Source organism: Amia ocellicauda, chromosome 12 (assembly GCF_036373705.1).
Source record: "Amia ocellicauda isolate fAmiCal2 chromosome 12, fAmiCal2.hap1, whole genome shotgun sequence".
Classification (NCBI taxonomy): Eukaryota; Metazoa; Chordata; class Actinopteri; order Amiiformes; family Amiidae; genus Amia; species Amia ocellicauda.
Genome location: NC_089861.1, coordinates 22,664,600 through 22,687,283, shown reverse-complemented (window position 1 = coordinate 22,687,283; position 22,684 = coordinate 22,664,600). Strand labels below are relative to the sequence as shown.

The 22,684-nt window shown below is 44.5% G+C and overlaps 2 protein-coding genes across 7 annotated transcripts; both read left to right on the top strand.

Annotated features, from left to right (window-relative positions):
* The first annotated feature begins 325 nt into the window (after positions 1-325).
* rbm4.3 (RNA binding motif protein 4.3) lies at positions 326-7,330 on the top strand. 2 transcript variants are annotated; one of them, XM_066718746.1, is made up of 4 exons: positions 326-361; positions 1,529-1,972; positions 2,868-3,604; positions 4,457-7,330. In XM_066718746.1, the coding sequence occupies exons 2-3, from the start codon at positions 1,561-1,563 to the stop codon at positions 3,575-3,577; spliced, it is 1,122 nt and encodes a 373-aa protein (XP_066574843.1). In that variant the 5' UTR covers positions 326-361; positions 1,529-1,560; the 3' UTR covers positions 3,578-3,604; positions 4,457-7,330. The 2 variants fall into 2 exon arrangements, with proteins under 2 accessions (XP_066574843.1, XP_066574844.1); XM_066718747.1 differs by having other exon boundaries at positions 329-361; positions 1,532-1,972.
* Positions 7,331-7,685: 355 nt separating this feature from the next.
* On the top strand, positions 7,686-21,467 carry rbm4.1 (RNA binding motif protein 4.1). 5 transcript variants are annotated; one of them, XM_066718745.1, is made up of 4 exons: positions 7,686-7,744; positions 9,703-10,140; positions 10,967-11,768; positions 17,509-17,571. In XM_066718745.1, exons 2-3 carry the CDS (start codon positions 9,729-9,731, stop codon positions 11,746-11,748), a joined length of 1,194 nt encoding a protein of 397 aa, XP_066574842.1. In that variant the 5' UTR covers positions 7,686-7,744; positions 9,703-9,728; the 3' UTR covers positions 11,749-11,768; positions 17,509-17,571. The 5 variants fall into 5 exon arrangements, with proteins under 5 accessions (XP_066574842.1, XP_066574841.1, XP_066574840.1 ...); XM_066718744.1 differs by lacking the exon at positions 17,509-17,571 and adding an exon at positions 13,262-15,452; XM_066718743.1 differs by lacking the exons at positions 7,686-7,744; positions 9,703-10,140 and adding exons at positions 19,581-20,488; positions 21,040-21,467 and having other exon boundaries at positions 11,678-11,768; positions 17,509-17,938.
* Positions 21,468-22,684: the final 1,217 nt, after the last annotated feature.

The window sequence follows — 22,684 nt, the reverse complement described above, 5'->3', positions numbered from 1 at the left end:
GTTGGTTGCCAGCCCTGAAGAAGATACTTGTTTTGATACTGGCTTTTCCTGCAGAATAAGATCGATCAACTGAGACCACGGCCTGAAATGCAGACAATCACCACCGAACAGTTAAGTCCTGCAGGACCTCGGATCCCACCCCCCTGTCTCCCTGTGGGCAGAGCCAAAACCCGCAATCCCACCCTATGGGCATGGTTCTGCGACAGACAGCCGCACAGCCAATCACAGCGCACTACTGGGATAAGACAGCATTAGCAACCAATCAGAGCGCGCCATCGGGAGAAACGGGGGCGGGCGTTGGGGGGCGAATTATGAAGGGGGAAAAGCCACCATTTTTTCTTACAGTACTACGGCGGTAGAGGTAAGTGAGAGGAGCGTGTCTGCATGTTTTCATTTTGTTTGACTTTATTTCAAACACAGGGACGGGTTTTATTATGTAGACGACGCACAGATAAGTCGCCCGACCGTTGTTTGTGATGCTGTTTTCACCATTTTCAGTGTAAAAGGCGATGGAGGGAAATGTTTATGAACTGCGCGTGGTGGGACCCGTTACCGCAAACCGGAGCGAAGTTTGTCTGCGGGGCGACTGTGCGTTTTCCTTCCCGACACGCTGGTTTGCTTTTCTCTGCTTTCATTCGACTGAAATTAAAAATAACCCAGTAGCAGTGGTATTATAAAACTGCCCGAAGCTGCTGATTGTGTTTGGTGTCGTGACTAGGCCATTGTTCTCCATTGGTTTGGTTTTTGATCGAGATTTAGGACGTTTTTAGGCCAACGTGGGGAAAAAAACTAAACGAAAAAACTAAGTTCTGTTTTGAAGCGTCGTTTATGTGTTTATTAATCACAGAAAGGATCCGCGGGGGAAATAACTTTCGCTTTTACTTGCTGCAGAAGTTTGCTCCGACGCTTCCGGGTGGCTTGGAAATGCGGAAGTGTGTCACGGTTTATGTAAGCGCCGTACTGGTGTGCAATAAATAAATAATTCACGTATAATTTTTAGATCTGTGGTTAAATGTTAGACAGTCGGTTTAAAAAAATTGCATTGTGCTGTGCTTAAGAAGGCTTTGTTAATACAGCATGGGTATATTTGCGAAATAGAGGACGTGGACATGTGATTTTATTAAGGCGTAGATAGTTTCCTCTTATATAAGCATCAGAAAGTAAAAGTAGTAAGAGTGGTGGATTAACTATTTGTTTGCCATGCATACTAATAGTAATTGAGGAAGAACCCTCACACGACCCCCACCCAGCAAAAAACATTCAATGCAATTCCCCCATACGAAGCTCTCAAAACAGTCGTAGCCCAGGATAGTCCATGATTTGACCTAGTTGTTACGTAATGATAATAAAGGAGACGTAAAAAATGCATGCGCTGGTGTCTCTGCGTGCATGTTTCCACTAATATTCCTGAGCAGATCACTGCATTATTTGAATACGTGCCAGACTATATGTATATCTGCAAAGGAGTCTGCACAGAGATAAACCCTCTGTTCGCCCTAATAAACTATACATTTATTTTCTGTTTTAGCAGCTCGCTTGAGTGGATCAGAAAAGAGAAAAATGGTGAAGATTTTTATTGGGAATCTGCCACGCGATGCAACGACGGAAGAGATCCAGTCGTTGTTCTCGCAGTATGGCACGGTGTCGGAGTGTGCCATCATCAAGAATTACGCCTTCGTGCACATGGATGACCGCAAGTGTGCTACCAAGGCCATCCGCAGCCTGCACCTGTACAAGCTTCACGGGGTGCCCATCAACGTGGAGGCCAGCCGCAGCAAGAACCAGGGCACCACCAAGCTGCACGTGGCCAACATCGACAAGGCCTGCACCAACGAGGAGCTGCGGGCCCTGTTTGAGGACTACGGCACGGTGACCGAGTGCGATGTGGTTAAGAATTACGCCTTTGTGCACATGGCCAACTCCGATGAGGCCATGGACGCTATCAAAGCACTTGACAACTCTGACTTCATGGGTAAGTTTGGTTACTGAACCCAGGGGTGGGGCAGCTGCAGGCCTGGGGAGCGGTTCAACTGGTACCTGAAGTGGGTTGGAAAACAAATGCCATTTTCCTCAAGGTTCAGGAATTGCTCATTCTTGATTCACAGTAGCTGCATCTTTCTTTTCTCATGCACATCTCTTTGGATTGCCCTCACAGGTATCCTGCAGATTTTTTTTTTTTTTTTTAAACTGTATTTAAGCCATAAAATGCCAGTCCTATTTAAATGGATCCACAGCTGTTTAGGTTCTCATTGTTCCCAAAAGTGTACTGTGGCCAAATCAGTTTTTCCCATGGAAGGTAATTGTTAATGGGTTTTTATGCTTGTTAATCCATTAATGGCTCTTCCTGTTTTTAATTTCTCTCTTTACTTCAATATGTCAGTGTGGCATATGTGGAAATTCACTTGCTTACTTGTGGGGCAGGGCAGATAACCCCCTCTGAGCTTACTGCGCGCTCTCACTTACCACACCCTTATATGTAGATCTCGGATGGAGATGGGTGCATTTGCATATGTTCAAATGCTTCAAAACCAGTATATAGGCACATGCAAGCCGACACTGAATTTACCACACGGTTTCAGGGGCAAGACCGGGTCGTGGGTTCAATCCCAGGTGGGGGGACACTGCTGTTGTACCCTTGAGCAACACACTGTACCTAGATTGCTCCAGTACAAACCCAGCTGTAGAAATGGGTAGAATGTAAAAAATAATGTCATATTGTAACAATTGTAAGTCACCCTGGATAAGGTTATTTGAATAATAATAACTTGAACCAGGATGATTGGCCAATTGGTGTTTTAGTTTATAGCGCAGAAACAACAGTGGTTACATCTTTTGTGTGCACAAGAGTAACTCCTGTTCCTTTTTAGGCAAACGGATTCACGTGCAAATCTCGACCAGCCGCCAGCGAACAGGGGAGGAGGAGGAGGAAGAAGGATACTTCCAGCAGGGGCCCCCAGGGCGGCCAGAATACTGGCCCCCTAAGTGGGGTGGAGACAGGCCTGAGCCTGGCCCACCTGGCTTTTATGGGGGCAGATTTGGTCCCCCCCAGATGCCACATGGCCCTGCTTACCCACTGCCCCCTCCCCTTCCGCCTCACCCACATTCCCTCCCAAGACGGGCTCCCTACCCAGAGCGTTCCTCATCGTTTGAGCGGGAGCGCTACGGTGTGGTCGACTACTACGAGAAGTACCGAGCCCGTCCTTACGGCATAACCTCTTACGAGGACCGGCGCGTGAGCTCTGTCCCCCCACCTCCCCCTCCTCCTCCTCCCCCCCCTCCTCCTTCCTCCGCCCCCATGATGAGAGAGCGTCTGTCTACCTCTGTTCTCGACCCCTACGAGCGGCGCCCGCTGCCCCACATGCCCGGCCCGAGCTCCTCCTTCTACGGCCGAGACCGCAGCCCCATCCGCCGAGCGCCCCAGGGCTCGGCGCCCCCCGTGGGGAACGGCTACGCGTACGAGCGCTCCCGTCTCTCTCCTGTGTCGTCCGTCCCCAGAAGCACCGCGTACAGCCTGCCCCGGCCCAGAGACCCCTACGCTGAACGGGTGCAGCCAATGCCGCAACGCTACGCTTACTAACCGTACGTGCACATGTGTCCAGACAAGGTGAGCATAGGCCAGCAGGAGAATGCTGTTCGATTGGGTATTGTGGGTGGGTGGATGGGCGGTTTGCTCTTGGATCTTCCCGCTAGCTTGTCTCATGGATAGACCGGGAAGCTGCCAAGCTCTGGGCGATGGCCTGGCCAGCTGTTTAAACTTCCTCTGTTTGGAATACTTTTCCGTCCGAGGCAAAACCAAGTGAGAGAGTTAGTTACCGTGTCTCTGATAGGTTCTAAAACATTCCTGTTGATTCATGGGAATGTTATAAGAATAAATGCCATAGTTAAAATCAACCTCATTTGGAAGTGCTAAGTTAGAGGCAGCAGTGTAAATAATTTAAAATAGAAGCCAAACTTGGGATCAGTCAAGCTAATGGTTGGTTGTTTTTGTAAGCTTTCGATGTTTACAGCAGCTGGGTTTCGCCTTGTAGTAGGAGAGCGCTTTATGTTTGTATGTTCTCTCTTGCAAATTGTCACCAACAAACGAAAGTTTCCGTCTGAGGTAGCATGAGAAATTGTATGAACCAGTAATCTATGCTAGCCGTTGCACCTTCTTGGAGCCAGAGTTGCAAAACACTACTGAAACACCCAAAATGTCCTGCTCCGAATTGTACCTTTAACTACTTCTCTTGATCATTTGAGCAGTGAGACTTAAGTAGGCCCTGAGCCTAAAAAAAAAAACGGATGCTAGATTCCTTGAGAAAATAGATGTTCACCTCTTTAAAACATTCTCTTAAAGGGGGGACAGGGGGTGTGTAAAAAAAAAAAAAAAAAAAAAAAAAAACTGCGCTTCATTTATTGAACCCGGGCTTCCCTTAACCCAAGTCGTTGATCTGAGTTTGATTTACTCTCTTTTCAGGTTTATATTTACCGCAACAAGATCGTCGTTCCCAGCTGCACGTGACGCAATATCAGCCCTTGTGTTCGAGGCGGACCGCTCTTTGTTCGCCTGCGGCTCTAACAGGAAGAACAGTAGCGCAGACTGCTCGTCGTTCTAAAACGCTTTCTCTCGTTCTCGTTCCTCGCTTCACCTAAACCTTGTGATTTATATATTTTTATTTTTTTGTTGGGATGAATTGGGGGTGGGGGGAGGGTGTTTTGTTTTGTTTTTCTTTCTCAATTGAATATTCCATTGCTGCTTGACGCTCTTGAGATGTCACGCAGTTAACTTTTGCTTTCATGTGATAACCTATTACTCAGTAGTCGTGTGGAATACAACACTGTAGATGCGAAGCCTGGGTTTAAACCAGACTTATCAAACTCAGTTCTGAGCGGGCTGTATTGCTATGGTTTTGTTTCCACTGAATTGTTACTTAATTGGTCTAATTTAGAAGATGTAGTCCTCAATGTTTTATTTTTAATAGATGATTTTGATAAAGACCGTTGTCAAGTTAAAATTTGATCAGTTAAGTAACCGTGACCTTGAGAAGGAAATTAAGCCGAGTGCAGCTGTTCCACAACTGAGGTTTAGAAAGGCTTGTAAAAACCTTTGGAGTAAAGATTGTATTTTTTTTTGTTTTTGACATAACTTTTTGCGAGCCTGTAAACTTTACTTTAAAAGTTGCTATACTAAACAAAACGTAATTTGCTCAACTTCATTTAATTAAGAGAAAACAACCCAAAAACCAAAGACTGATCACCTTCATCTGGTCAATTAGCTGCACAGGCATTTAATTTTTTTTTTAAATTTAATTTATTTAATTTTAATTTTTTTAAAGTGCGTATCTGCGTTGGTTGGCGCAAGCTGCGACTCAGTGTAAGGAGCAATAAATTAAGCGGGGTGAGAGGCATTGCATATGTGTAAAACTCCAGTTAAATCTGCACAGGCAGTAGGATTTCACAGGAAGGAAATGTTTTTTCTTTTTTTTTTTTCTTTTTTCAGAGTTTCAAAGTTTTTAATAAACTGGATTTCAAATGAACGGGGTCATGCTGAGCTTCATTTAACTTATACTTCTCATCTCTCCACATCTTCCGTGTGTCTAGCTAGTCTTTAAATAAAATCATTTCCGACGTGGGATACTTCCTTTTCTTGACATGGAAGCAAAATGCACTTATTTCTTTTCTACAACTTTGCTTATTTTCTTAGCATTCACTTCTAATTTTTCCTGTCTGGCTACAGTAATTACACTTAAATGCTGCTTACAAAATCCAACGTTCCCATTACTTTCTCACTAATGTGGCTGGGCAAACAATCTCTTATTTTCATACATACACTTCAGTTTCCCAGACTTCTTGCTGGTTCAGTTGACTCCTGAAGCTCTCAAATCTAAGAACCTGAGGCGTTGCAATAAAACCTGAAAAATGTGGCTAGCTTGTAAATCACTCCATCCTAAGTAGTTCCGTAGAGAGGAAATCAAAACTTTGAACTCCCACAAGACCTCTCGAAGAAGAGGGACGTCCTCTGCGTCTGTTAGGGTGAAACTATTTTACCGACGCACGTCGTATTGGTTTTGCCAAAATAAAATTAATCAAGGTTGGGGGGAGGGGGACTTGAACGCTTTCTTTTAATTTCTATTCCTTGAAAATCTCGAAATTGCATGCCTAATTAAATCAATTTAAGGAATTTCGCTGCTGTCCATCTGTGTTCCTTCAAAACTTTTCGCACCTCCGCTGACTTTCCAAAGACTAAATGACCAATGTGTGCATCTTCACTCTCTCCCAATGGGCCCTTCCATTTCACTAGTGCTCTGCTGCCCCCGACTTTCACGTCGTACGTCAACCTTTTAATTTTACACCTCCAGCCAACTTGGATCTGATGATTGTGTGATCTCATAATGGATATTGCAAGCTTTGTGACAGATTTTTCCTTCATAAAGAGAAGTCTCGTTCAAACCGCCCCCCCCTGCCCCTGCCCCTCCCCGACCACCCCTCCCTATCCTCCTCCAACCCCCCTGCTTTGTTGGGTGAATTCTCTTACCCTGAGCAGTGATCTACATACCAGGGTTTATGTACAGTAAGTGGGTCACACAGCCTTTAAGAAGGCTGTTCAGGTTCAGTGAATTTGAAAAGAAGAAAAACTGCTTCAACTGTCTTCTTTTGGATGAAAGCGGATACCAGGTAAGATTTTGATTTGCACAACTTTTAGAAGCATTTCCTAAAATAAATGTAGTGTTTTGAGAGTTTATAATTGTATTTTTTAGAAGCACGTGTAATACAGATTTGATCTTTTTATGTAGTGTTTTTACATTTAAAATATGGTACTATAAGGAAATGCAGTCTGCCCCTGTTCAGTTTGTATGGGTAGTTTAGGTGAATATCGAATTAACCTTTGTAACAAATATTTCCTTCCTTGTTGAAAGAGGGTTTTAAACAATGAGCAGCTTGTTTACTAGTGTAGGTCAATTACAGTAGAGGGGTGCAAAATACAAATGTATGAAGTAAAGAAAATTGAGGTCTTCAGGTAAATGGTTTATTATAGTTGGAAGCAAAACATTGGAGTAATATTGCTAAAAAACAGGGTAGCCTAGCCAATATATTTTCTTACTGTTAAAATGAATGCTTCCTGTACCGATTTATACGGTTTATATACTTGTTGTACAATATCTGAGATCATTAAGCCGGTTTTTAAATTGTATTTGTATGTGTGTGTGTATAGTGTGACTTTTTCGAATATTGTAACCCGTTTTTTAATCAAAACATTTTCATAAATGTTCATAGATGCTGTGTTTCATGTAATTCCCAACGGAAGAATGTTTCACTTTCAGTTTCATGAATAAAGAAAACTAAATCCTCATATTTGTGTCGTATTTATTTAATCTTTCAAGAAACCTAGACTTTGCATGGATGGGGGGAATATAATGTATCCAGATACTCCTGGAAAGCGTATTTCGCTGATGAAGTAGGTGCCGGTACAGAGCGAAGTTGCCGAGCTGTGCGCTATTCGCTGTCTGGGTGCGGGAGCTCAATTGCGATAGATGGACACACGTGTTCTCGAATCTTGCCGTGAAAACGCCTGTCAACTGACGCTCCCTCTGCGTCATCACGCACGGGTTTGATTGATGGCCGCGTACCCAGTGAAATTAATGTTTCCTTTAGAACCGACGAATCGGCGACGGGCGCCCGAGTTGTGGGCGGTGCCGGAAGCAGCCGGCGAGTTCCCGACACCGACGCCATTTCGTTATTCATTGGTGGCCGCACTTTTCATACGGTAAGTGTGGGAAACCGTTCATTTGACACAGGTCGGAGAGATGTGAATACCTGCATTATTGACCGTGTGCTTTAGTAGTTATTTTTCACTGGTTCCGAGTTCGTGTTTTGAAGAAAACCAGTAACGGTAGCGAGACGAGCTGCTGCTTATATAATACAAAGCGAAACCTTCCGTGTTGTTGAAATAAGTGGCGAGGAAAATACAATGTGCACAACATGAACAAATGATGAATACTCGCATCTAACGTCTTTTAAACAGACCGCAATAACATGCTGCATCAAATTGGGTGTGTGTTGAAACCAGCAACATGTTTTTGACTACCCTCACTAACAGTATTTAATCGTTTTTCAGGAAAGGGGAGTTGGTTTAGTACTTTTGGGTTATGGATAACGTGTCATTTTCTGTGTGTGTCCCTTTTTATTCAAAAAATGTGTATCCGTGGCGTTGTATGCGGAAGTACTCAGCCGAAGTTACTCTCTCAGGCCTACACACCTTAATAAGTTCACAACTTACTCTGAAGTTATTGTATCGTGTACCGACATGATATAGACTTTAGTTAAGTAACTTGGGGCAGGGTATTAACCCACATCCCGGTATATTACTTAAATTAACGAACCTTTAATGTACTACAGTAGGACACCTCAAGACCAAGCTCGTATTGCATAACAAGGAAACGATTCCGACCTTACACTACTAATACCTAACGCAAGTGTAAGAGAATAGGATCTGAACATGACATTCAGGCAGCGTGTCTTCGGGGTTTGTTTTTGGAAACGATGATCTTGGTCTTAGACTGTAATGATCAAGTATATCTCCCTTACCTCTCTAGTTTAATCTCCCAGTGTTGTTGCAGCTCATCTCGTAGGTGGGGGAAGTACTGATTACCTCCGAGTGTTTGAGGGGAAATCAAAATGCTATGTTCTGAAAGATACAATGTAAAACACACTGCCCAGGGAAATACAATGGACACATTTGCATACTTTTCAATTGGATGCTTTTATTTGCTCAGTGAATAAAATGATTGAATTCTTCACGGAAGAAACAACCCTCATGCACACACAGTAACTCCTTCCAATAGAGAGACTAAAGGTATATTAATCATGGCTATGAGGCAGTGTAAAACAACATGATTACAAAGTGCTATGCACAATGCTTGCCTCGAGGGACCAGTTTCAACAATTATACAGTACTGAAAGACTGTTAAATGTAATAATTATAAATAATACAACTGCTAGATTGTTCTACACTCATTCAGCTAGTTTCACAGACCTTGATTATCACTAGTTTGGCACTACTCAGCCTAAAATAACTTTGCATAGGCCAAGACTAGTGCTAGTCTGGGTCTGTGACACCAGCCATTCAAGATTTAAAAAAAATATATTGCATCAGGGTGTCATACTATTTACAACGCTTCCCTCATGCAAATGAAAGATGCTGTTATGAAAGTAGCCTTTCCCCCCCTGCTAGTATGAGATGATTAAAAGTATTGTAGCCAGCCATTCTAAATTATCCTATGTAATTTTCTGGAAGGCATTTCAAGCACCATTTAGGCCTCTCAAGAAATGTAACTCATGCATTATGGGTGGGGCCTTGTGTTTTCTGCAACTTGTTTTTTTCTTTTTCTTTTCTCAATTGTAATTCAACTGCTATGCCCTAGATGTCCCTGCAGCCTCTTAATTTATAGTAAATTAATTCACATCAAAAAAATCAAGCAAATGCACTAATTGTGATTAGTATAAATTATAATTTAATAAATTGATGCATTTAAAGGAATGGTAAGAGACCTAATTGAGTCACAAACATGGCAATCAAAAAGCATTTCATTGAGCGAATGCAGGCAACAATTTACACCTGGTGTTCTCTACATCTATAGGTTTTGATTTTGCACAGCTTCTAGTTTAGACTACACTTGAAAGTGAACAATATAATTTATCTGTTTCTCTTTGTCTCCTTTCCAGGAAAACTAATTTAAAGTGGGTTTGAGATGGTGAAGATCTTCGTCGGCAACCTGTCCCCGGACACCACGGCGGAGGAGCTGCGCTCGCTCTTCTCGCAGTATGGCAGCGTCTCCGAGTGCGACATCGTCAAGAACTATGGCTTTGTGCACATGGACGACAAGGCACAGGCGGATGAGGCCATCCGCAACCTGCACCACTACGAGCTGAACGGCCAGGCCATGAACGTGGAGATCAGCCGTGGCAAGAGCAAGGCCTCCACCAAGCTGCACGTGGGCAACATCAACATCAGCTGCACCAACCAGGAGCTCAGGGCCAAGTTCGAGGAGTACGGCCCCGTGGTCGAGTGCGACATCGTCAAGGAATACGCCTTTGTGCACATGGAGCGGGCGGAGGACGCCATGGAGGCCATTAATGGGCTGAACAACACGGCCTTCCAAGGTGAGAAACGGCCACAGCCGGGGCAGCCCTTAACTCCCATAGCGCTCTTTTAGGGGAGCGTTCTTTAAATCGTTCGTAATGTGAAGCGGTCAGGGTCGTTGTGGCTTAGATTGGTAACACACGCACACACACGACCTGGCACTTGCCGTAAGAGTATGGTGCTTATAGAAAGCCACCACTGGCACTCATGTTGTCCTCCAGTTCTTCCATCTTAAACAAAAACAAGAAAAAAGATGAGACCAGGCATCTCATCTCCCAAATCTGTTAACGTCTCATTTGCACTTCAGTCGGGTCATTCCAACGTTTAGACAAAATGGATATATGTTAACGCATGAAACGGTACAATTCTTGGTTAAAGCGTTAAATGAGGAGTTTTCTTTGAAATGTACATAAGCACGTTTGAAAGATGTCCGCCATCTTGCTAAAGCTTAGTTTAATATCATTCTTAAAAATCTTGCTTGATTTTATGTTAATTCTTTAACTAATGTGTAAATATACATATAAATATATAATTGTGCTAACCAGGTTATGCAAAAATGCAAACTATAGCTCAGTGTCAGATGTTTGATATCTAAAATAAGTGTATAAGATGTTGACCTCTAGGAGTGACTTAAGCAGTATTGCTGTGAGATAAGTGCACTCGGCATCTGTGGGGTCACTCCTATTGCAATTAATGTATTTAGGTCAACCGGTATATGACTTGTTGAGCAATGCATATAATTGGATAAAATGTGCAAGTAAAGAGAGTGAACTGTACTAATTTATTTTGAAATACAGAGAGGAGAGAGATAGCGAACCCTCTTGCGTCTTTTCTCTCTCTCTCAAGGCAAACTGATGAGTGTGCAGCTGTCCACCAGCCGCCTGCGCACCGTGCCGGGGATGGGTGACCGGACAGGCTGCTACGTCTGCGGGAAAGAGGGCCACTGGTCCAAAGAGTGCCGGCTGGGTCAGAACGGCAGCTATGGTGGCGGAGATGTCCCTGGGGGCGGTGATTATGGCTTCCCGGGCTTTCGCGGCGGCAGGGGCTTCCACCGGGGGGGGCCAGGCTTTGGCCGAGGAGGGCCAGGCTTCGGAGGCGGCTTCGGATTCCCCCGAGGGGCGCCCTTCCCGGGGGGCCCTGCTTACGGAAGGGGGGCTGGGTTTGGAGGAGACGAGCTCGGGTACAGCGGGGGGCCGGGTTACGGCGCGGTTGGGGAGTTCAGCGGTGTGGCCAGTGGCTACGGGGGCCGAGGGGGATTCTCCGAGCGGTATGGTAACAAGTACCGGCCCCGACCGTACGGCAGCACCGGCTACTATGAGGAGCGGCGGATGGCCCCCATCCCCCCTCCCCCGCCTCCTCCTTCCCTCCCCCCTCCCCCTCCCTCCTCCTCCTCCTCTATGAGAGAGCGCCTGTCCTCCTCCTCCCTCGACCCCTACGAGCGGCGGCCCCCGCCTCCCCCGCCCCCACCCGGCACCTCATGCTACGCTCGAGACCGCAGCCCCGTCCGCCGAGCGCCCCCGGGGGGAGATGGCTACTCGTACGAGCGCTCGCGGCTGTCCCCCGTCTCCTCTCTCTCCAGAAGCTCCGCGTATGATGTGCCGTGGGCCCAGGACCGCTTCGCATATTAACAACCTCCGTGCGCTGTCAGGTGAGAACCAGGGGCGGTGCTTACTGAGATGTCCGCCACTGTGCAAATGTCTTGCGCTTTATTTTAAGGGGGGTGTTTTAGGTCCCTTAACAAAGAGCACTTAAAGCAGAGCTCTTGATGGTGGCTGACTTTGGAGGGGTAGACTTTTGCTTGATGGGAGTCTTGACTAAGTGGTGGATAATCTTGTCACAGTGAAATGGCCAAGCAGGCAGAGTTAAGTCTGTTTGGTAGCGAGTCAGTGTGGATTTTCTCTCTCCTCAACTATGGTGTGAATTTTTTCAATTTGACTGCTGAGGGATAATGTCCAGTGATAGGTTGGAGGGTTGAGGTGTTGCACAAAAGTGACTGGAGTTGTTCCATTTCCATATTCTCATTAAGCCAGTTGAACGTCCTGGTCCTCAGGTTTAGCTGCAGTATATTTTGTTGTGCATTGCGTTCCTCAAGAAGATCCCATTTAAAAATCTGCAGTATTGCAAAACAAATTTGATTTTTGTAGACTGTTGGTACTCCAAGTGATGTCCCTTTACAACCTGTCTATCTCAGAGGTGGTTTATTGTAATATTACTTTTTTCCATGCTCCTGCTGTCAGAAAGGGCCCTGATAAATAATGTGGAAGAAAGGGCCTAGGCATTAGAGAAAGGCAAGAAAAGGGACAGATTCATATATGGTGCTGACGTTTGTGTGCCCCTGGAGCTAGTAGAAAGCCACATATGTTCCCCCTACTTGATCCCTGTTGAGCATATATGACTTGCAGCACATAACTTCTGGCTTGGGCATCTGTCTGTCAATAGGAAGTGGTTATACTTCGTGTGGACCCGTGTTATAGGCTCGTGGAGGTTCAGGCTGTGCTGTTCGCAATCCTTAACCAGACCCTTGATTGTGACCATTTTGGAAATGTGCCATTTGCATTGTCTAGAACATAGGTAATGGGGTATTGAGGAAATGGCAGGGGCATTTGTGAAGCAGAACGCACTCTTTTGACTGATTGGCATGCTGCTGTAGTCTTGAATGGTGTAGATGGTGCTCTTAGGAAATGAAGTGAAAATCAAATTAAGCTGTTTTCTATTGCTTTTTTGCTACTCCCCTCTTTTTGTGGAATAATATGAATATATAAAATTATCTATTAAAGGCAGCAACAAAAAAGAAGTGTGTGAGTGGGGGGGGGTGACAAAACTGCTTTAATACAGTGGGATGGTTTCATTTAGGATTTATGATTCAAATACAACTCACTTTAGATATTGCTTCTTTTGGAAGCATGACAGTTAATGTAGTGCTCAGGTGAACTTTGTGTATCTTACATGGTGGGAGCGGGTAATTTTGGGTTAAAGCTGTCAAGTCTCAAAACATAAGGTTTAGATCTTACCTTCGCTTTGTACAGGTTTTACACATTGTATATTGCTAGGTGACAGACAAGTTAGGCAGTTGTAAGCTGTCCTTCCCAAGCTGGCGTCCTCAAAAACAGCTGATGTGAGTTTGATCTGCTTTCTTTCCAGGTGTATATTTTCCGCGGAAAGGTCCTCGCGATTCCGGAGGTGCGTGCCGTGAAAAAATGCGTCCTCCTTGTCTCACGCGGATCGTGTTTCTGACGCGGTGCGAACGGGAACAACACTTTCGCGGACCACTCGCCAGGGTGTAGATTGATGGCTGTAGATCCCGCTATTCAAATCTTATGAACAGTTCCATAACGTGTGTGTGTGTGTGTGTATATATATATATAATGTATATATTTGTTACTTCAGAGATGCCCACTTCCAAAGTGACTTGCTTATTCCTTATGATTTATGTTAACTTGGACTTGTTTTTCTGCAGATCTCAAGAATTCCTTTGAGGAACATCAGTTGGTATTTATATATATATATATATATTTTTTTTTACGTATATATTGCTACATTTTCAGTTTTGTTTGCTTGTTTGTCTTTGTGTATTCTTTGACCTAACTTCGCTGAGGGTATTATGAATTGGCATCATCAGTAGGTTGGACAATGCCAAAGTGTGTTCAGTGGTGGACAAGTTCACTACTGGTAAGAGCTCTAAATACAGCATCTCCATTGAAGTGAAAGGTGAGAGTAACTGCGATGCATATGGAGGCAGGGAGGGAGTTAAGTTGCATGTGTTTGGTGAATGCCATAGTGCTCCTAGTTTTATTTAATTTTATTTTACAGTAGTAAATTTGTTTATTGGGACATTTGCAAGCATTTACATGGAGATAGTTCACCTTCCTCTACAACTGCTGTGTGGTTTCTGACCTCCTCCTGTAGTTTCAATATTCAACAGGATGATTTTGGGACTAGAGGATTGTTATATTTATTTAAGCAAATCAAATTAGAGACTTTCCGAGTTATCTTCTGAGCAATCTGTGGCATTCAGATGCACAAGATTTAACAGTGAATGTATCAGCTCGTTGATGAGTGGATGTCACCTATTTTATGATTTGTTGTTGATATAAAGCTCTGTTGTTGTTGAGGGATTTTTTAATTATTATTTTTTCTTGTTCTGGAACATTATTTGGATGATTTGTACCTTTAGGAACCCCGTGTGACCTATATGTGACACAAAACAGAGGCATGGTAAATTGGGATAATTGGGACTTTTGCCAAGCCTGTTTAAAGGTTTGTGACGATATACCCCACACTGGTTTCTCAAGGGTTAATCTCCAAGAGCAGGAGAATGAATCACAAATGTGTCAGGGAAATACTACATCAGGGCTGCACTGAGATCTAACCTTGGCTTACTAGCAACCTTCCAAAAGGTTTCCAAATGAAGTTTATTCTTAACCAAATATGTAGTGATCAATTGTTCATTACAGTCCCTTGAGATTAATCTATTAACCCATAATTAGCAGCTCCCAAGACCCAATCTTCAAAGTACATGGTAAGTTTGCTAAGAACAGTCACTCTGTAATCATACAGAGTTAAACATGCATGCCCAACCAGTGGATATGCTTTGACTACAGTTTCCTGTGATCAAAAATCACCCGATGGTTCTTGAATTGTTTATCTGGTTCTCCGGAAGGTGCAAGTTGCATTCATATGTACCTATAAAAACATGGTCTGCTCTGAAGTGTAGTCAGGTTTTGTACACCATTCCTTAGCCTCGCTCCTTATGACAGTCACAACACAGGATTCTAATGGCAGTGCTTGTTAATACATCTATCTGTATTTTCATTGACATGCATTGCAGCACCAAAGTTTTTTTTTTTGTTTAGATTGTGAAGCTGCTCCAAATTGAGCAGAGTTGTAAACTGAAGCTCTGCAGTCCAGACAGCACTATCAGTGTGTTGCGTATGTAGCTTTAACAACTTCTGCAAGCATCCTCTGAGCTTTGAGCTGGACAGGGACGCAAGATTTTAATTCTAAACCTTTGAAATGTATTGTTGAAAAATACATAATTTGCACTGCTATAAGATTATTATTATTACAGATTTGTACTAAGGGGTGGTTCTGTCCCTGAGAGTAGTTCTAATATGGTTTCTTGTTCAATAGGTGCCTTTAATCTGAAAGAGTGAGGTCATTCAGCCAGGACCCTGTAATAACCTGCATTTCATTTGAATTCAGTTTTAAAAACAATGAAGACACATATAATGCAAGTCAAAGAAAATGTAGCAGAGTACAACCCTGCGTATCTTGGTTTATGTATTTTTTTATCTTGTTTTTTAATAAACCAATAATGTTTGGGTGAAAACCATTTCCATTCTATGTCTATTGTTTTTATTAGATGGTGTTATACATTTTTTTTTTTAGATTACCCCACTCAATCAATGCCTGTTCCTGGGGTCCCACTGTTCACTGTACTCCAATTAAGGTTTCAATTAATTAATATAGCATTCCGAACAGGACAGTTGGTCCCCAGTGCCAGGGCTGAGAAACACTGACTCATATGGTGGTTTTACAACACACTTGCATACAGAAACCATCTTCAAAATCCAGGCAGTTTAAATTAAACTAACGACGCCGACTCTGTGAACAGGTTACTTGATGCCATTTCAAGCCATGATCAAGTGTCTTTCATATCGATTCATAATCTGCATTCTCAATCATCAATTAGTTAAATTGACGTATTGTAGTATTTGCAAATTATTAGGTGCGGAATCGACTTCAAATAAATCGTATATGTAGACCCATCCAATCCTCATATTTGTAATTAAACACGCATTTTAATGATCTATAAAGTCTGAAACAATGAATCTACGAACTCTCAACGGGGCGCTATATAAGAAGAGTGTGTTCAAAATAATGTGAAGCCACATGTATTTATTCCCGTCCTTTATTTGGATGTTTTATAAATACGGGGGTTGAGCACACTAAGTGAAATGAGTTCCGTTTCGTGTACATGTCTATCTAGCGGCGTCTGGGTGCGGGTCCTCGCTGCAGCGGAGGCCGCGTTTGAAAGCTGCTCTTCCACTGTCTGCGCTTGCGCCACGCGTGTCCCTCTCCTGCCTCCGTCACGTCCAAGATCCTTAACTGGCTCCTCTGTTAACCAATCAGCACACGCATGAGTTGGGCTCCCGCCAATCGCTGGCCGAATTTCCCCTTGGGGGGCGGGACAGAACGCACGTCCAAGTTGCGTGCGGCGCTAGAATGACGCCATTTCGTAAGAACAGCGGATGCACGGTTTGAACGGAGCAGAAGGTACGAAAGAAGCCATTTTACCAATATAAATATCTCGTTTATGTGATATTCATGTACAGAAACATTATGTTGACAGGACACAATCATGTCTGTTATCATTTGGAGATTAGAAAATATTCTGACTAACGATTAAAAAGAGAAATACGACGCGGTTTTGTCTGGTAACGGCGGGGGGATTAACTGCTTTGGAAATGGCATTCATTTTATTTTTGTTTTTTGTATTTTTACTTGTGCATAAATTTATTGATATTTTAAATTAAATGTGTAGTTGCATTTGTATCAATTCCCACTATTTTAACCACCTTTTCGGGGTGCCTGCGGTGCACATGTAAGGAGATGCACTGATGTGAACAATGGGGTACTGCTGCAGATTTGGCCACACAGGCCCCTATGGGGGAGGTTATAGCGCATGTTCACAAAACTAAGCCATTTCTGAGCTCTTCATTGTTCCTTTATATAAACACACACGTTTCCATTGCGCTGGCGGCAAACATTAGGTGAGAAATGTGTTCACATATCAGGGAATGAAGTTGATTTGTATCCAGTGTGGGGTTACAGGTGAAGATGCGTTTGTTACATTGTTTCTGGTCTCGATGCGGGTCGTTTGCTGTGCCGTGTGTTTAAAGAACTTTCTTCTTCCATTTCTCTTAAACAAAAGAGTTGGCTGTGATACAAATGACGATTTTGAAATGAACAGACCATTTTAATGTGTTTATATTTTAAGGGTTCTGCACACACATGAGCTGCAGCCTTTTTTTGCTGCACCATTGTGTTAAACTACAACAAGCTAATATTTTGTACATTGAAAAACCTATCAATATAGGTCTCCTATTTAGTGTGCTGTTTGGCAGGATTTTATATTTAGGGAGGAGTAAATGTATTTAGAAACAAATCCAGGTCGGGACCAGCTTGGAGCAAATAGAGCCCCCTTCCCCATCAGAACTATTATAGTCTAAATTCCAGGAGGGGCGCATATTGTTTTTCAATAGTTGTAATTTGACAGCCTTTGGTGTCTAAGGAACACATTTTCATCGCTGCCTTATTATTTTAATATCCTACTAATGTTTCCATGCCCAACTTACTCTCACAAGTGTTTTCCTCTCCTCCTCCAGCAGTGTAAGAAAATCACCATGGTGAAGATCTTCGTTGGCAACCTGTCCCCGGACACCACGGCGGATGAGCTGCGCTCGCTCTTCTCGCAGTATGGCCGCATCTCCGAGTGTGACATCGTCAAGAACTACGGCTTCGTGCACATGGACGACAAGGCGGAGGCGGACGAGGCCATCCGCAACCTGCACCACTACGAGCTGAACGGCCAGGCCATGAACGTGGAGATCAGCCGTGGCAAGAGCAAGGCCTCCACCAAGCTGCACGTGGGCAACATCAACAGCAGCTGCACCAACCAGGAGCTCAGGGCCAAATTCGAGGAGTACGGCCCCGTGGTCGAGTGCGACATCGTGAAAGATTATGCCTTTGTGCACATGGAGCGGGCGGAGGACGCCATGGAGGCCATTAATGGGCTGGACAACACGGCCTTCCAAGGTGAAAAGCCACAGGCAGGGGGTGGTGCCTGTTTGCAGGCGGCAGTTTTGTCTCTTTTTCAGACGTGAGGTCCTATGCATTCGCAATGTCCTTTAATACCTTAAAGATTGAGCTAAACCCAATCCAGATTCACCTGTCCGTGATCCTCTCAACCACTTCAGAACCTTCTCCTTCAGAGCTGGGGAAGATCAGGAGGAGGTGAGGCTGGTTGTACACAATTTGGGAGAGCGCTGATTAGAAGGGCTTAACTTGATGCATATTGGGGGAACATAGGGTTATTTAAACACAGTAGTATTTAAATAACATTGCTGGTGCATTTGACCCCCAGTCTGCCCTCTAGGGACAAAGCGTGACATTCTGCCGTCAGCTGGAGCTGCATTTTAGAGCGATTTCTTGGGCAGGATAGTCGTGTATGTCAGATGTCCCTGGTTCTATTTCTTGGGCAGGGTACAGTGTTGCCTGCCTTCCTGTGGATCTGCTGGAGGAAAAACTGTATGGGCCAAATGCCAGCTCACACCTGACTCTTGTGCCCTGATGAGAGAGTGAAGTGTTGGGGTGGGTCAGTGAATGAGTTACTCAAGAGCTCGATGGGTCGGCCACATCTGCAGATTAAGTACTAAGGGGGCATCTGATGGGAACCAGTCTTCCCTCCCATTGTTTTTATAGACATTGACTCCATTGTGTCTGGTTAAGGGTCATGGGTCAATGGAGACCATGCAGGTATGCCATGAGACATTAAAGTCTCCTGGGTTCCTCACTAGAGAGGTAAAACCTATTGAGTCTGGGAGCTAGTTGCTGGACAGTTGGGATGCCGTCCTGTTGACCACTGCTTGGAGTGACAGTATGTGTAAGGCCCTGTCACTGGTCATCGCATGGTAGTTGGATATGGACTGCCAGATCACAGGAGCTGGAGTCATATACTTTGAGATCTACAAGTTTGATTATTTGTAATACCCATACATCGGCATGGTTTTAAAATCGCTAATGCTGAATAACCTTGAAGAAAAAGATCAAATGTGTTTTATAGTAAACACACATGTAGAGCAATAAATAAGCAAATTCTCTTGAGACTCTTTACAGGTTAAAAACATATGCCATGGAAAGGAACTCAATTTATGAATGTGTGGAATAAGGGTAGATATTTTCTGGTATCTGAAATGGATGAAACGTGGATTGAGATATACATTTAAATTTGGATGTTGTAAATAATGGCGTTATTTCTGCTTAAGTGGATTCTTTGAGGTGGTATATTTTTTGTATTGTGTTCCTTACAATTGTCTTGTGATGCAATGTGCATACCAAGGCACTCGGAAGCCCTGAACCCTTTATTTTCCTGAAATTGTATTTCGCTGGGTGTCTCCTTGAAAACCAAACAGGATAATGACTATAAGTGATGTAATTCCCAAAAGATTACAGGTGATAAAACCTTGTGTTGACCGTATAAAGAGCGTTTACTTTTGCACTGAAACAAAAGTATATCCGTGCCATAAGTTCATAACCAGGGTGAAGGTCTTTGGCAAGAACAAGGTCGTTTGTCTTTTAATCAGGCTCTCTAGGGCAGTTTGCTGCAGTTGAACCAAAGAGAACCTGTTATAAGTGTTAACGGCCAATAGCAAATTGTTCTGCGTCTTTCTTTTTCAAGGCAAACTGATGAGCGTGAAGCTTTCGACCAGCCGCCTTCGCACGGCGCCGGGAATGGGAGAGAGGACGGGTTGTTATCGGTGTGGGCAGGAAGGCCACTGGTCCAAAGAGTGCCCGCTGGACCAGAACGGCTCCTTCGCAGAGGGTCCAATGGGACCGGGGACCAATGGGTTCGGCCCCCCGCGGTTCGGCGCGCCCCGCGGCCGGGGGTTCCATCGGGGCTTCAGCGGCGACCCGGGCTTCAATGGCGGCTACGGCCCTGCCCACGGCTTTGGCAGGGGGGCAGGCTACGGCGGCGGTGCCCCTGGTTATGGCAGGGGGGCACCGTACGAGGGCGTGGCGGGATACGGGGCCCCGGGGGGTTACGGTGCGCCAGCCGGTTACAACATGGGTGCTGACCCCAACCTGGCCAGGGTGTATGGCAGTGACCCCTCCTGCGCCGGGAGCAACGTGAACTACGGCGCCGTCCCCGGCTACCCAGCGCGGCGCTCACCATACGAGGAGAGAGATCCGTACGGCGTGGTGGACTTCTACGAGAAGTACCGGGCCCGACCGTACGCAGGCACGGGCTACTACGAGGAGCGGCGGGTGGCCCCCATCCCTCCTCCCCCTCCCCCCCCTCCTCCCTCCTCCTCCTCCATCATGAGAGAGCGTCTGTCCTCCTCCTCCCTCGACCCATACGAGCGGCGACCCCTGCCCCCCCCACCAGCCCCCACCGCTGCGTACTTCCCTCGAGACCGCAGCCCCATCCGCCGAGTGCCCCCGGTGGGTGAGGCCTACTCGTACGAGCGCTCGCGGCTGTCCCCCGTCTCCTCTCTCTCCAGAAGCGCAGTGTACGACGTGCCGCGGGCCAGGGACCCCTACGCTGACCGGGCGCGCTACGCTTATTAACCCCCCCCGCACTGCAAGGTGAGAATCCTCTCCAGGTTCAGGGTTCCAGTGCTGTTTGACGTCCAATCGGGATAAGATTAGCTCTGTGATGAGCTACAAAACGGGTTAACCATAGGAAGTTTCCAGTTTAAAATATATATATGTGTATATATATTCTCGACAGGATGAATCTTTTACACTGTGAGATTTGGAGTTTATGAAATACAGTATAATTTCTGCGCCAAAACTACAAGCCAGCATGTGGATGTAATTCCTGTTCAGGGCACTTTGTTTATTAAATGATACCTGCTGTATTGTTCTGTCTAAGCAGATTGGCTGTAGGTATTGCTTCTTTTGGAAGCATGACAGTTAATGTAGTGCTCAGGTGCGCCTTTGTGCGTCTTACATGGTGGGAGGGGTTAATTTCGGGTTAAAGTCTTGAAACTTTAGCATTAGATTTTACCTTCGCTTTATACAGGTTTTACACATTGTATGTACTAGGTGACACAGGCTAGGCAGCTGTAAGCTGTCCTTCCCAAGCTGGCGTCCTCAAAAGCAGCTGATGTGAGTTTGATCTGCTCTCTTTCCAGGTGTATATTTTCCCGCGGGAAGGTCCTCGCGATTCCGGAGGTGCGCGCCCGCGAATACCGTCCCCCTTGTTTCATGCGGATCGCGTTTTACGGCTGCGGCGCGAACGGGAGGAGAGCGAGCGCGGACCTCTCACAATGTCTAGGTTGATTCCCTGTAGTCTCGTTTCTTGAACTGATGACCAATTTTATTTTATTTTTCTGTCTTTCTGTTACACAAAACATGAACGTGTTTTCTTAGTTTTTCCATATATGCCCGTGTGGTAATATTGATGAAGCAAAAGAGGCTGCTGGTCTCTGCTGTCTGCTCAGTAACATTACATGAGACGTGATGGCTATGTCCTGATTTTTTTTTTTTTTTTTTTTTTTTTTAAATCTTGCTTTCCAACAATTAAAACCTAGTAGACGGTAAAGGTTTTAACTTCTGCCGTCACCAGTGTTGTTCTTTTAGAACCCTTTGTGTCACGCACTGGGAGTGGACTTCTTTGAGCAGAAGCAGTGTCAGCCTTTACAGTTCCTGCTACATTTTTAGCTTTTACTTTTCGCCCTTTGCAGTCAGACCCCATCGTCGGCTTTGTGTGTATGTGCATGTGCGTGTAAATAGCTCTTTATTCTTCACGATCATCAGAGCACTCCGTAAGTTGATGTATAATGTAGATTTTCACACATTTTAACTGAAATACCTTTTTACATAAGGTGACACCTTTTTGTATATAATATATATATATACACACTGCAGTTACTGTCATAGAATCCCAACATTTTTGGTGTCAATTACAGACCCGCAATTAACATTTAGTACAATTTAGTGTTGTGAACTGTACTTTAAAAGAAACATGATCGATGACGACTTGAATGAATTGAAAGCTGGCTTACCGACAGGTATGGTTTGATGAAAACCAAGCAGGTGGGTTTATTGATTTTAACAATAATTGCTTAAGAATGACCTACAAAGGAACTTCTCTTCACAACAAGCTTTGCATTCACACAGCTGTTGCTTCGCATCTTACCTTTTGGCCCAAGCCCAGGAAAGTTTTGCAGACACATTCAAACTAGCACTCTTCCTTCATAACAAATGTAAACCATACCTTATTTAATAGCCAAATTTGCAGTGAATTTTTTTACATTTTATTTTTAACGTGACACACAGTATTAAACGTTGTGTGGGTGCGCTGTTTCTGTCTGTTTGCGTATTTTCTTTGGTTCCATAAAGATGACGCACAATCCCCCTCACTGCAGTGTTCAATACCTGTGCTTGCTTGTCAGGACCCTGAAATGGCTGAAAATCGATACAAATTTAGTTTTTATATGGGCATTTTGGAGAGCAGTTTTAAATCATGTATAAATGTAAAATTATTCCTTTTGTAGTGGAGGCTATCAACGCACATCCTTCTTGCAAGTACTGAAGGCTTCATAGCATGTGAATTGTCATGCAGGAGCAAGGCTGGACCAGATTTCCTTTGTCAGTAATAATAATGCAGTTTATTAATTGTGGCTTTAGTAATTTCTGAACTTTTGGGACTTGCAGCTTTCTAAATCAGTTGTTCAGTCAAGTGAACTGAAAGCGAATGGCTGTTTATTACAGTCTGGTTACTGGGGTGCTTTTCATTAGATTATATTTTCCACAAGGTTAGTATAATTGAAATGG